The following is a 14,633-nucleotide window of genomic DNA, read 5'->3' as shown; positions in this document are numbered from 1 at the left end:
GGGGGTAACAATGTTCAAGAGGAAGTGTACTCATTACCTCACTCATGTAACTGTAACCCTCTGTATAGTATCTTTACAATAAAAAAAAATAACATACTGTTTGTATGCATGTTATTGGTGCATGGTATGTACTGGGGTCTGAGCTCAGCCTCACATTTGCTAGGCAGGGGTTCCAGCACTTGAGCCATGTCTACAACTTTTGCTTTTGCTATTTTTTAGGTAGGGCCTTGGTTCTTTTTTAGGGGGTGGGGGTGGGCTGGCCTCAAATCACAGTCTTCCACATCTCTGACTCCTGAGCTGGTGAGATTACAGGTATAAACCACCAGGTTTGGCCCAGGATATACACTTTTTACGAGAAAAAAAATTGGTAGTTTTCATAAGCCTTTCAAATAATAAAGATTCAATAAAAAAATCATGAATCACTTTCACCATATTACTTTACCTTCCTGGAGGGAGGAAATGAAAAGGAATAATAGTTTAATTTCACCTTTCCACCAGAGAAAACAGAAATGAAGATTTCAAGATTTCCCTAAAGCAGCAAGTTTTATTCCCAAGATTAAAAACTCAGGTCATCTGATTCCATCATTGTCTTGAAACTAGCCTGTAAGACAGTGTTTCCTGCTTCCTTTAATCAACTTTATGGAGGTGTCATTTATATTCAACAGGATGTCCCCTTCCGTCTACAGTCTGACTGACTAGAGGGTATACCAGGGAAAGCACCACCACCAGCTGCAGTCCATAGCCAAGAAGCCTCAGAGAAGAGAGGTGTTTAATGAAACATAGCTACGTTGTGCAACATAGACAAATTTCTTCTGTTTTTCATATTTGTGTGTGTGTGGTAATGGGGCTTGAACTCAGGGCCTTGCACTTACTGGCCAAGCACTCTTACCAGCTGAGCTACACCCCCAAAGGTGTGGCTGTGCCTGATTTGTGCCTGGCCTGTCTTCCTCCCATCTATACCTCCTGAAGAGTTGGGATTCGTAAGTATGTACCACCAGACTCAGCTTATTTAAAGATAGGGTCCTACTAACTTATTTAGCTCAGGCTGGCCTCAAACCTAACCTTGATCTTCTCATTTCTGCTTCTGAGATAACTGGAATTGCCTACGTGGGCCACCATACCCGCACAGCAATTGGCCTTTTCCACTTAGAAATCTTAAATAGGAGTTCTAAAGAACTGATCTAAAAATGATGTGTGGACTCTAAAGTTACAATGACTGATTGGATGATTGGGAACCCTCCTTTGATTTTAGGTTGTGTCTTGCTTGTGAGACATCCAATGTTACCTATACCACCAAACCATCATAACTCATCATCATAACTCTATCTAGAGAAATGGGAGCAAGGATTTGCTTAGAGCCTTGTTGTAGATCCATGCCGTGAGCCTCAGTCCTTTCCCGGTGGTCAGCAGGGTCAGAAAAGAATGGCTGTGTGGAGCCATGGTGAAGCCCTGGCCTCCAGCATCTGTCAATCACCCAGCGAGATCACACTGGCTTCCAAGGTCAGAAGGAAGTTCTAGGTCACTTGTTCAGACACTGTCTGCTGAAAATGTAAGGAGGAATTCTCAGGTGCCAGTCTTCCTGAGCTGTTCCACAGGAGGATTTATTCATCATTTTTCATTTGGATTCAGATACTCTGTGTTTTAAGTCTAGCAACATTTCAGGATACGGTTTCGATTATTTCTCAATATTGAACTCTCCAGTATAGGGACTCTTTCTCTTTTGTGTTATCTCCGGTATAATATTATCTTTGTAGCTGGAAGATAATCAGCATTCTCCAAATCATTTTGAAAATGTTTACATCAAACAGAATTTGCTTGTCATCAATCCACAACAAAAGACTCTTTGTCTTTGAAGACACTACAAATCCAATCAATCTTCAGTCATCCAAAAGTCAGGGAAGAAGTATTCTGTCCGCTTGTGTATTCTGATTAAGAGTTTATTTGTACTCATGTGCCTCAGAATATTGCCAGTTTTCTTGGGATTTAAGCTGTTTTAATATACTTGGCATTAAGTAAGCTCTTTCCTTTGTTTTTGTTTTTGGCAATACTAGGTTTTGAACTTGACCTGTGCTTACTAAGGAAGCACTCTACCATCTTAGCCATGCCTCCAGCAAGGAAGCATTTTGGAAAGCAAATTCTGACTGTTCTTCAAGTTTGATGCATATTAAATATTAATACCCTTAAGGTGCCTCTATACAAATGTTTAGTGGGGGGGGGGTGCCCACGCGCTTGCCAGTACTGGGGCTTGAACTCAGGTCTACATGTTCTTCAGGTCTACCAGCTCTTCAGGCTGGTTCTCTACCACTTGAACCATGCCTCTCCTTGAGGATTTTGCTAATTGAAGATGGAATTCCTTGGACTATTCTGCTTGGGTTAGCTTTGAACCTTGATCCTCAGATCTCAGTCTCCTGAGTGGCTAGGACTGTGGGCAACTAGCCATTGGCAGCTGGCTTTACAAGTATGTTTTAAGTGCCACTCCCCCAGATCTGGGCAGTCATACAATCCTACTATTTTTGAAAACACATGTGCTACTCAAAAATTCTTTAAAGCTGCCTTTGTAAATGATACTCAAATTTTGAATGTCTTTGTAAGTTGGCTACTCTTAGATGAAGCAAATATTTTCTTTTCCTGCGTTACTCAGGTGATAGAACTTAGTAGATTATATGAAGATAAACTCCAAAATTCTATGGGCGATTCTGAAATGTACAAGTGTGAGTGATATACCTTCACATATTTTATGAGGTTTAATTTATTCCATTGACTATATTTTTAGTGACAGAGATTCAACAAAGATCTTCATCTAAGACTATAAATAATTTTCCATACAGAGCTGTATACATTTTAAAAAGTTGTTGATTAACACTTCCAGTGACACCACAAATGTGCTTTAAAAACATGAAATACTGAAGGACAATGAAGACATTTAACCAGGAGCTAAGTTCCTGGTTCTACACAATGCCAAAGATTCATCTATGTGGAGAAATCTAGACTGAGTGAATTTTCTACTATCCACTTCAGTGACTGAGGGTCTCAATTACAAACTCAAGGATACCAGGCGAGAACCGTGCACCTGCTCAGCATACACTTGCACACACACACACTGGGAGAGTCATAGAAGCAGGTATTCCTCACCTTGGGAAATGGAGGAAACACTTCATACCATTTCTGGTGTGAGAGGATTGTTTTTCCTTTAATAAAACATTTGCAGTGTATTTGTTGCACACTGCCATTCCAACAACCATAAAGTGGAAAAGTTACATTATAAAGTTAACATTCTAACTCCTTTAAAAAAAACATCTTGGCAGCTTTCTCCCTTTCCTGGCTATTCTTCTACACCCATCTACGCCTGTCAAGATTCTTGGATTTATTCTCTAACAGGGCAGCTGATATTAATGCATGCTCGCTGTCACCATCACAGGGTTATATAACCACACCTGGTCTAAGGAGCTTTCCAGACCAAGTGAAGTCACAAGTCCCCTGAGGAAAGTGGATGTGTTTTGTGTGCTTGGTTCACCTGAGAATTACAGGCCTATGGTGGTTCATTAATATTCTGTGATGGCGATGGCAGGAAACACAGCAGCCTTATGCCAACCTCTCCCAATTTGACCTCGGATTTCTAACAGACCCTCAGAGATTCCCAACATGCAATTGCATCATTCCCACAGGTCACAACCTTCTTCTAAATGAGTCCAAGAGAAAAGAAGAATTTATCTTGAAATTCAGGAAGATTCTTCAAAGTAACCTGGAGCAGAGAATCCATACACACACACACACACACACAAACACACACACACGCGCACACACACAGACGTGTGTGTGTGCGTGTGTGTGCGTGTGTGTGTGTATATATATATATATCATGTACACACATATATACACATATACATATGCATGTATACATGGATGTGTGTATGTGTATATATATACATATGTACATATACATATATATACATACATATATGTATGTATATATATAAATATATATATATATACACATACACATATCAGCAGAAGAGATGGAAACCAATTAATTAGTGGGTAGCTAGTTTCAGTGCAGGCTCTCTTGCTGAGTCTATTCATATGGGGATCCTGGATCAACACTGCAAAACCAGGCCTGAAGTGGTGGCTGAAGTAGTCTGCATGTATGACAAGAGAACAATTAAACCTGTTGTAATTACATTAAGAAGGTCAGGGCGGGAGTGGAGGGGAAGAAGGGTGATGGGGATGAAAACAACTAACGTATGCTAATAAAAGAAATGATAACATACCAAGGGCTTTACCCAAGAAAGGTATGGCCACTCCTGACTTCTTCCTGAACACTGCCGTGCGACCTCTCCTGCTGGGCCTCAGGTATGGCAGAGACAGGTCTGAAAGTTCTGGGTAGACAGCAGGGATGGGAAGGGTCATGGTATGAACTTGCAGTCTCCAGGGTAGCTTAGGAACAGTCCTCTCTGTGCTCTCCTGCTGAAGAGGCTTCTTTTGCATGGGACATGGTTACTAGTTTGCTCAAAAAATTCTCCCATGGAAGTAGCACTGTGGCTTAAGTGGTAGAGTGCTAGCCTTGAGCTGAAGAGCTGAGGGACAGCACCCAGGCCTGGAGTTCAAGCCCCACAACTGACAAAGCAAACAAACAAAATTCTCCTAGCTGGGCATCGGTGGCTCACGCCTGTAATCCTAGCTACTCAGGAGCTGAGATCTGAGGATCACAGTTCAAAGCCAGCCCAAGCAGGAAAGTCCGTAAGACTCTTTTTTTTGGGGGGGGGGTCCGGTCGTGGGACCTGAACTCTGGGCCTGGGCACTGTCCCTCAGCTCTTCAGCTCAAGGCTAGTGCTCTACCACTTGAGTCACAGCGCCACTTCCGGGTTTTTTCTTTTTTGCTTATGTGGTGCTGAGGAATAGAACCCAGGGCCTCAGGCATGCAAGCAAGCGCTCTACCACTGAGCCAATTTCCCAGCCCCCGTGAGACTCTTATCTCCAATCACAACACCAGAAAGCAGGAAGTGGCACTGTGGCTCCAGTGGTAGCCTTGAGCTGAAGAGCTGAGGGACAGTGCCCAGGCCCAGAGTTCAAGATCCATGACTAACAAAAATAAATCAAAAAACAAAAATTCTCTCAATGATTCTGACTTGCAGCCAAGGCAGAGAAGAGTCAGTGCTATTTGTTTTCTAGGCTGGGCTATATTCCATTGAACTTATTATTATTTATATGTTTTTCTTTGTTTGCTTTCCCTGTCTACAGTTTCCAAAGATAAGCGAAAGAACGTTCCTTGCTCTGAGGTAGGGCAAGACATGACAAGAACTGGCCAGTGTTAGCTGAGCAGGTGTGGTTTGGTGTGAAGTAACCGTTAAGGCTGTCAAAGGTGCTTTTCAACTAGGGATAGATCTCAGGATTCCTCAATAGCCCACTCTCTTCACAAATTTACGAAAACAAAACAAAACTCACACCAAACAGCCAAATGTTGGTGTTGCTACAGAATGAATGGAAGGAAGAATTCTAGACTTAGAGATAGCTGCTCTGTCATTTAAAGCATGCTATCCTTATATGAAATTGCCTAACTTCATGTTTCGGAACCTAAACCTATATACAGTAAAGTAGGATTCCTAGAGAGCCCTTTTCATGTTTCTTTATAATGGAAAGACCAGATATGAAATTATGAGAAAACCAGACTTTGAAACTACACACACACACACACACACACACACACACACACACACACACACACACACACACAAAGTGCTTTCTTGATTTATTCCAGGATTTCATAAATTGATATTTCACATTATTAACTTCCAAGTTAGAAACATGAATTCCCTATATTGCTAAGGGAAAGTGCCTAGGTCATGAGTTCAAGTACACACACACACACACACACACACACACACACACACACACACACACACAAAGTGCTTTCTTGATTTATTCCAGGATTTCATTATTTTCAACAAATTGTTATTAACAAGTAACAATCATAACAGACTTCTAACTCTTTGGAATTCATTCACCAAACAAGCAACAACTTTTGAAAACCTATTCCATTTGAACTCCGCCCCATACCTGCTCATTACATCTAGAAGTCACTACAAATCCAGTATCTTAAAAAGCTGACATACAAACCATGCGGGATAGTTTTCATGAAAAATGTGCTTTAATTAAGCCACAAAGCATTGCACATGCTCAGAACTGTGCAGGGCTGTGAGGGCTGGCTGTGCATGAGGTATCTGCAATGGGCCAGCAGGGCAGGGTAAGGCTTCGGGGAGCCCAGGCCTCCAGTGGTGGTCCTGACGGCTCAGCATTCCCTTTAGGAATACATGGTGAGCTGCAGCCACTCTCGGATGGATACTTGAATCAGCCCATCTGCGTCTCTATCCAGAGATTTGAAGGCTCGAAACATGGCATCCAAGCGGACCAGGCAGCTGATGAAGTTGTTAAAGTCCATCCTCCCCTCCTCGTCAGCATAGCGGCGGATGATCATTTGGTAAAGCTGTTCATTTAGCTGGAAGCCCGCTGCCTGCAGAGCCCCCCGCAGCTGAGCACTTCCCAGGTAGCCGGAACCGGCCCGATGGTACTGTTTATAGACACACTGCCATTTCTTGATGTTGTTCCACAGGTACTTAAACTCTTCGAAGCCCAGCTTCCCCGTGGTGTCACTGTCCATGACAGATACGATGCTCCGGCAGGTGTCAAGGCTAAAGCCGTCAGTCTTCAGATCCTTGTGCTTGGCCAGGACTTTGTTGAGGATGTGCATCAGGTCAGTGGCACCCACCTCCATGTCTGGTCCAGCCAGCTGGGCAAACTGGTGCCGGAACCGCCTGACTTCTTCACTTTCAGAGGCCTCCACGTTGGTGAAATGCTGCCGGGTGGGAGGAGGTTCTGGGGTGTACTGAGCTGCCGTGGCCTCACTGATAAGATTGACGATTCCTCCAACGATCCCTCCGATATTTCCCCCTGTTCCCGCTCCCCTTCCACCTCTTTGCTGACCACCTCCTCCAAGAAGGCCTCCCAGAGCTTCTCCAAGGCCTTGATTTGCCCCTTCCAAGATAGCCTTTGCCAGGAACATGCTTCCACTTTCAGAAGCAAGCAGAAAAGCTGCGGAAATCCTGCAGATGGGAGGAAAAGCGCCGAAAGGGAGCGCAAGAAGCTTACTACAACAGAACTGGCTTTTCTGAACCTGCTTGGAAGGCACCACGCCCAGGACTGGATGGTTCATCCTGAAGTTGCCAGAATTCCACCAGGTCCTAGCACCTGCCACCTTTGAGAGCTTCAAACAAAAAATGTTTTCTACTCTTCCAACTAAATATTCATAAAGGATCCCCTACAACACATTAGAATAACAGTTCCAATAGAGAATGCCAAACAATACATTTCTAAATGCCCTTGCTTTCTTCACTCTCTTAGCACCTCAACAATGATGACATGTGTTTTTCCAGCAGAAGAATCGTGACTCAAAGAAGTCAGAGGCTTCTTTGGTAAGAAATATTTATTGCCGAGGGTTGAACTGAAGAATTCACCTCTTCCTTTAGAAGAAGATTATTGAGATCTGATGATCTTAACACAAACTTGCAAGGAGGATTTTTAACTTGCAGGTCCTACCTTCAGAAAAAACATGAGTCTGTGGTTCTGCTCTGGGGTCCATGATCAGCATCATTTGACTATTTTCTTTTTTGGGGGGGGGTCCTGGTCGTGGGGCCTGAACTCTGGGCTTGGGCGCTGTCCCTCAGCTCTTCAGCTCAAGGCTAGAGCTCTACCACTTGAGTCACAGTGCCACTTCCAGCTTTTTTCTTTTTCTTTTTTTTGCTTATGTGGTGCTGAGGAATCGAACCCAGGGCCTCATGCATGCAAGGCAAGCACTCTACCACTGAGCCACCTTCCCAGCCCCCATTTGACTATTTTCTGAGGTGTAACTCTCATATACAACTCTCATATTTATAGCTCCAAGAATTTCATCAACAGAACACAAACCTTAAATCAGAAGCCGCCTGAGTGCTTCTTTCCAATTACTGCCTTCTCCCATGGACAACATTCCCCAACATCTAACACCACACATTCACTTTTTTCATCATAGGTAAATGAAATAGAATAAACACCTTTTTCCTGTTTTTTTTATTTAAAATATGAAAGGTTTTTAAATGATGATAAAAATACATTAAGCCTGCACATTTGTCACCTTAATTATTTGCATTATTGTGAAAGCATTGCACTACCATTTTCAGAACCTTTTCTTTTTTTCTTTCTATTTATTTATTTTTGGGAAGGTCCAGTCATGGGCTTGAACTCTGGGCCTGGGCGCTGTCCCTCAGCTCTTCAGCTCAAGGCTCTACCACTTGAGCCACAGCGCCACTTCCGGCTTTTTTCTTTTTGCTTATGTGGTGCTGAGAAATCGAAACCAGGGCCTCAAGCATGCAAGGCAAGCGCTCTACCACTGAGCCACCTTCCCAGCCCCTTCAGAACCTTTTCATTTTCCCAAACTGACACTGACAAGGGGAGCCAAAGGTTATCAAGTATTCAAGAGATGGTAAGCTGAGAGTCTATTTCTGGGGGTGGTAGGAAATAGAGAGACATCAATAAAATGGAACCAGGGATGGGCGGGGTTTTGAATTGTATGTGACAGAGCCTGTCTTACCGCTTGTTGCACCACTACTGACAAGTGACATGTGAAACCTAGAGGCATGAACTTACTTTGGGAACGGTATGATTCTAGAACTGAGCTAGTAGCTGGTAGAGTCCAGGGACACAGGAGCAATGTCCTGTCTCCTTGTGCCATACACAGGGGTTTGTGTGACACTCTAATGACTGACTTTATTTCTCACAGGCATGATGAAATGATGCCTTTGAACACCCAAGGATGAATGTCTCCCTTCACCACATAGAAAAAGACTGACAAAGGGGCTGATTTTCCTTTTAGGCGATCACAAGGTGCCTTAGACATATTTAAATCCATTCACCTAAGGCTGAGAGGAAATCACCAGGTTTCTGTTTTTGTAATATTGTAAATTAACTTGATGATACCATCCACCATCATAAACAATATACCTCCCTGGGCTCATCCCCTTTAAATTTTGTCTATGAAGAAGGAGGGCATTTGGCTAACCATTTCTCATAAGAGACTAGTAATGGATTAACAAGCCTTTTACTCTCTAGACTAATCCCAATGGTTATTTTATCCAAACACTGATAATAGCCTTAACTGCTGTCTGGGAGAGAACTCTATTGTCCAGATGTGGAGAAAAAAGGTGGGGGAATAGGCCACAAAGAAGGAAAAAGTCCCATTTGAGGGAGGAGTTGATAAACATAAACAGTGAACAACAATGCAGGAATGTCATTGGCAACAATATTCTAACAGTCTAAAGCGTAAGCAATCTAAGTGTGAAATAATCATGACGAGATAAATCTAATATGTTATCTCTAGATGAAGAATCACTATCCAGTAGCAAAATGCAGTAAATTACTAACACCTACTAAATGGATGAATGTCAAACATAATAAGCAAGACAGAAAGAAGATACCATAGAACTCATTTATACTATACATCCAGAAAAAGAAATCTACTGAGACAAAACCTAGATTAGTAGTTATCTAAGGCTGCAAGGTAAGTAAGTGACAGAAAAACATAATTAATGATACAAATGATCTAAAGCTGACTGATAATAGTAACTGTATACATTGGTAAGTTCATCAGAGAAAAATGAGTGAGTTACAGATATGAGAAATGTACCTCAAAAAAGCTATTTTTAAAGCCAACAGTGACAGCTTGTAGGGACAAGATTACCAAACTAGAAATTTTAGTCCTAATCCTGTGATGAACTAACTATCAATTGAGCTAACACTGCCCTTGCAGACTGGCCGCTTCCCACAAAAATAAAGGACGGGCAATCTGATAGCAAAGGTCTTATGAGTTCTGTATTCTGGGAGTTTAGACATCCGTGTGCCAGGAAAGAGTGACAGCAGCTCATTCTAAACAGGGAGCTCAGTTTCCTTCCTGTGCTTATGCCTTTCTGCTATACATTAATTTAATTACCTACATCTTGAATATGGTTTCATGCATTTTAAAGCTATGCTTACTTACCCTCACTTTGACAAACTGCCTGAAGTTCAACCTGTCAACTATGTGTGTTTCTTCCAAATAGAATTCCAAGGTAGTGGAAATGAACCTGATCTAGCTCAACACAAAATGATCTACAAGTTCTCACAATTGTAGAGGGGGACTTTCATCTGACTGCAATCTGATCTGGACCAGACTTTTGTAATTCACTGGAGATTTTAACCATGTGATGTTTGATGAAATCAGAAGTCTTTCTAGAGTTCATATAGATGTATCCATTTTTTTCTTACAACCCTGGGCTGTCACTCTGTCACAGGGGGCAAGTAAATTGTCATAGAGTCTGTTTCCTACAGAACCCTGTTCTTGACATCTTTTTGCTCTTGGAGGAGACCAGTAAGTACCCACTTGCAGTAGTAAAGAGATGAAGCTTGAATTGTTGCAGTCTCCTTTCCTCTATTTGCTTCCCAGGTACATTTGCATCAAAAAGCCAAAAGGAAAGCATGTTCATTCCCATGTCCAGTAACTCCCAGTTTAATAATTCTCTGATAGAAAACATTCTGATGGGCTAAATGCGGGAGAGCTAGGTCAACCTGAGAACTGAAGGAAGATACACTGAGCCACACAGGACCACTACACTTTCAGGACAATTTTAATTGAAAATCTGATCTGTCTCACCCAGAAAGTTACAGCCTTCATCTGCAAATCCTATCACAGAAACTACAGAAATTATAGAAACAGATCCTGATGAGTGAGGTCCACATCTTACATGAACTAGGAAACACTTAAACTTTAAAAGACAGATGTTATGCTTGATTCCCAACCACTTAAAACCTACTAGGTGTCATGTCCTAACTAGCATGTGCAGAAAACCTGCACAGGGCAGCGGTCTGCCTCCTCTTAATAGGAAGGGGCAGGCAGGGATGCTGGCTTGTTATTATTGGCACTCTAGACATCCACTTGAACTAAGACCAAGAACAGGGATACAGGGAGAACTTGGGATAAAGAAACACATTCATTCCGCATAATGAAGCAGTAATAAAAGATCCACAGAAGTTTACAATAGCCAAAAAGGCTGTGTTGCCAAAGTGCTGAAGCATGCACAACTTTTTCCTGTCTAATATTTAAACAAAGGACCAAGTTAGGCCAGAAGAACTCAGTACTAGACAGCAAAAGTGGGAAAAATAACAGCGACCTGTCCATCTGTTTTTACGGCATGGAAATAGTAACTCCCTCAATTTGATGAGGCAAAGGTCTGTAACAGTTCTGATAAAGAGAGATGCTGAGTTCTTGTCAGACTATAGATGAGGATTGATAAGGCCATCTTCCTCTTTCTTTCCTATTATCTTCGAAGATGCGTGATAAACTGTGGGAGGAGTTAACAAGAGATAGGCGGGTCGGTCAAAAACAAAGATTCCTAGTGATCTGCTGTGGATCAGATGTGGAGCATCCCACAAATTAACCGTGGTCAGTGCTGCCTGCTGTCATTGATCCAGCCCCTAAGCCTACCAGCATGCCTTGTTTTTTTGGAAGCAGGATCAGCAAACAACAGCTGGTGGACCCAATCCACACTGGCCAATGTTCTGTAAACAAAGTTTATTGTGACCAGCCAGGCCGCACGGTCCAGCAAGCTTTCTATGCCTGCTTTTGTACTTTGATGACAGAGATGAATGCTTGCAACAGAGATCAGAGGTTCTGACAGGGAAAAGATATCCTGCAGCTGGCCTTCTGGAGAAGATTCTGTCTAGTTCTAGTACTGAATGTATGTGCTGTCATGGTGAGAATGTCAGATGGTCACAGTACACTGACTGTATCATGAGATGCACAATGTGGCAGTAAGTGGTGATAATATGGAGGAGCAACAACTGTGTGGTGGCCGAGACACGTGGTGACTGTCTCACAGGTCAGAAGGTCAGAAGATTCTACTGTCCCAATAGCACACAAGTCTGCTCAACAGCACAGTGCTTATGGAGGTTTGAATGAAAACTGATGCCACAGTAAGATAAGACTATAGCTGTGAAAAAAACTGCCTCAGTCAGGTGGGGTGGGCCATGCCGGTGATCCTAGCTACTCAAGAGACTGAGATCCAGAGTATCACAGTTCAAAGCCAGCCTGCACAGAATAGTCTGTGAAACTCCATCACCAAATAATGAGCAAAAAAAAAAAAAACAGGCATGATTAAAGGTGTGGCTCAAGTGGTAGAGTACCAGCAGAGCAACAATGAAGCCCTGAGTTCAAACACTAGTACCAGCAAAAACAAAAACAAAAGCAAAACAAAAACACAACTGTCTGATAATTATTTCTGATTTAGTTAGTATTATTTTTATTTTTATCAAATGCTTTTAAATTCCTTCAAATCTGATTCCTAGTGAGCAATGTCTAATATTTAATTTGAGTGATATGAAAAATACTGAGAAGACACTGTTTTAAACCCTTGTTTTAGTTCTAAACTCGAACTTATGTGGTTATTTAACTCCTCCCCAATTACCCTCTGATCTGGGGAATTCAATACATATTTGTGAAAATAAAAAGCTAAATTAAACTCAAGAATGAAAGGGTCTTTTCCTCCTTTTTTGCCTCCCAATGATTTTGGAACTTTCCAGAGGAAGCTGGTACATATTGCCATGCGTCAGATCATGATGACCCATTCTTGCCATCAAATATCTGAGGATCTATAGAACAAACTGCAACTAGCTATGTTTTTTAGGACAACTTGAGACAAAAGCCATTATGAAGCTTTCATAGACCAGCCAAAAACACGCTGGGAAGAAAGAGTAAGGGAATGGTGGAGAAAGTCGTCTTTTCTCTATCCTTAAAATGACAGTCTGACAATGGTGTTATATTTGAGAAAAGACTGAAGGAGATAAAGAAGGAAGGAGAGAGGGAGATAGAGGAAAGGTGAATGGGAAGTCTTTTTTTGGCGCGGGGGGGGGGGGTCCAGTGGTGGGGCCTGACCAACTCTGGGCTTGGGCGCTGTGCCTTAGCTCTTCAGCTCAAGGCTAGCGCTCTGCCACTTGAGCCACAGCGCCACTTCTGGCTTTTTTCTTTTTGCTTATGTGGTGCTAAGGAATCGAACCCAGGGCCTCATGCATGTAAGGCAAGCGCTCTACCACTGAGCCACCTTCCCAGCTCCTAAATGGGAAGTCTTAAGGGAGGTTTGTATCGTAGAAATTTATGGCCACCGAAAGAGCAACAGGAACACCCTACCCTTTTTTCTCTTTCCCACCCTTCCTTCCCTGCCCCCACCCCTCATTATGCACTGAATTTACCAAGATAAGAGAGAAACAAACTATAGAGCAGCTGAACTTCCTTGCTTTTCCCATCAAACATTCCCCAGCTAAATCACGTAGCTAGACTGGGAAAACAAGCCTGGCATGGAAGTGGGGAGGTGTCCAGGGTGGGGCAGCGATTACATAATTCAGCTTCACAAAACAGAAAGCCTCAGTACAGGCACAGACCTGCAGGTGTGTTAACAGTGGGAGGGAAGGAGAAAGAGATGGAGATCAAGTGCATTAGTCATTGATCTTAGACTATTTTCTCTCTATCTTCCAATAGGTCGAAGATCAAAAGAAAAGCGCTTTAGAGATGAGCTTAGGGGTCCTAGCTAAAGCTGCTAAGAAGGGAAGCAAACTCTCAGACAGAAATAACTGGGGAGCCTTCTAGGGGAGTCCCTGGGGAGGAACCATTCTCACAGCTTCCCCAGTGCCTGGGGACACTTGCCTTGCCTAGTTCAGAGTGAGTCAGTCTGGATAATTGATGGGTATTTCCATCCTTGCTCTACAGCAACAACCTTCTCCATTCCCAAACCTACTGTAGTTCCAAGTGCTATGGGAACTATGAGGTTGGTGGCAGGTGTCATCAGTCATTCAGACAGAGCTGATGTCCTTACCATCCTAGGACAGTTTGATTACCTGAAGGGCAGAGCAACCTCCATAGGTACTCTTTTTAATTGTGATTTACGATGCTGGTGAACATGAGCTCTAAGATGTGCTATAAATTTCCTCCTTTGTCTAGGTTTTGTGTCCTTTCTCATTTCTATGTCTGCTGTCCTTGTCTGTACGTCCTAGCCATATTCTTTCCACAACTGGTTATGTAGACAGAGAAATTTTACTGATCATGATGACTTGTATGGATTCTCAAGCCACAGCGAAAATTACTCTAGAAATCTCACAGAAGGACTTGTGATTTAAAAGCAGAAAGTTACTTCTCATTTTCCAACTTGCATCGATATATCCAATAATTGAATTTTCCTCCCCTAAACCTTCCTTTCCTTTTTACAGTACCAGACACCATGGCACTGACACATCGTAATTTGATGTGGGAGGGGAAATACTTTATATACCGTTATCAAAGCCTGAAGAGTGGCCCAGATATTACCTACAGGAGAACATTGCTTAATGGAAGCACGTTAAAGGATGTTATCAAAGTTAATCATTAGAAGGAAAAGTATGCTCTGGAAAAAAGAAGAGGCCCATCCTGCTGTCATCAAGATATAGTTTTCAATGAACCCTTAGATATGTATTTTAATGTTTTTTCTTTCATGCATGTGTTTCTAACGCATTTATAAGATTATCTCTTTGTTGCTTTGTATGTCCCT

At 42.5% G+C, this 14,633-nt stretch overlaps 1 protein-coding gene across 3 annotated transcripts in view; it reads right to left on the bottom strand.

Annotated features, from left to right (window-relative positions):
- The window catches only part of LOC105994425 (lysophosphatidylcholine acyltransferase 2), a 58,311-nt gene that overhangs the window by 14,563 nt on the left and 29,115 nt on the right, over positions 1–14,633 (bottom strand). Inside the window, exon 2 of one of the 3 annotated variants that reach the window (XM_013027914.1) lies at positions 6,299–7,097. The exons of 1 other annotated variant lie outside the window; for it this stretch is intronic. In XM_013027914.1, coding sequence (XP_012883368.1) covers positions 6,299–7,097 — 799 coding nt within the window. Of the gene's footprint in view, positions 1–6,298; positions 7,098–14,633 lie in introns of those variants that run through there. One more of the 3 variants, XM_013027913.1, reaches the window with a different exon arrangement.

The sequence above is a fragment of the Dipodomys ordii genome, unplaced genomic scaffold (genome assembly GCF_000151885.1).
Source record: "Dipodomys ordii isolate 6190 unplaced genomic scaffold, Dord_2.0 Scaffold106, whole genome shotgun sequence".
Lineage (NCBI taxonomy): Eukaryota > Metazoa > Chordata > Mammalia > Rodentia > Heteromyidae > Dipodomys > Dipodomys ordii.
The sequence above is the reverse complement of the archived record's forward strand: the minus strand, read 5'-3'. Positions and strand labels throughout refer to the sequence as shown.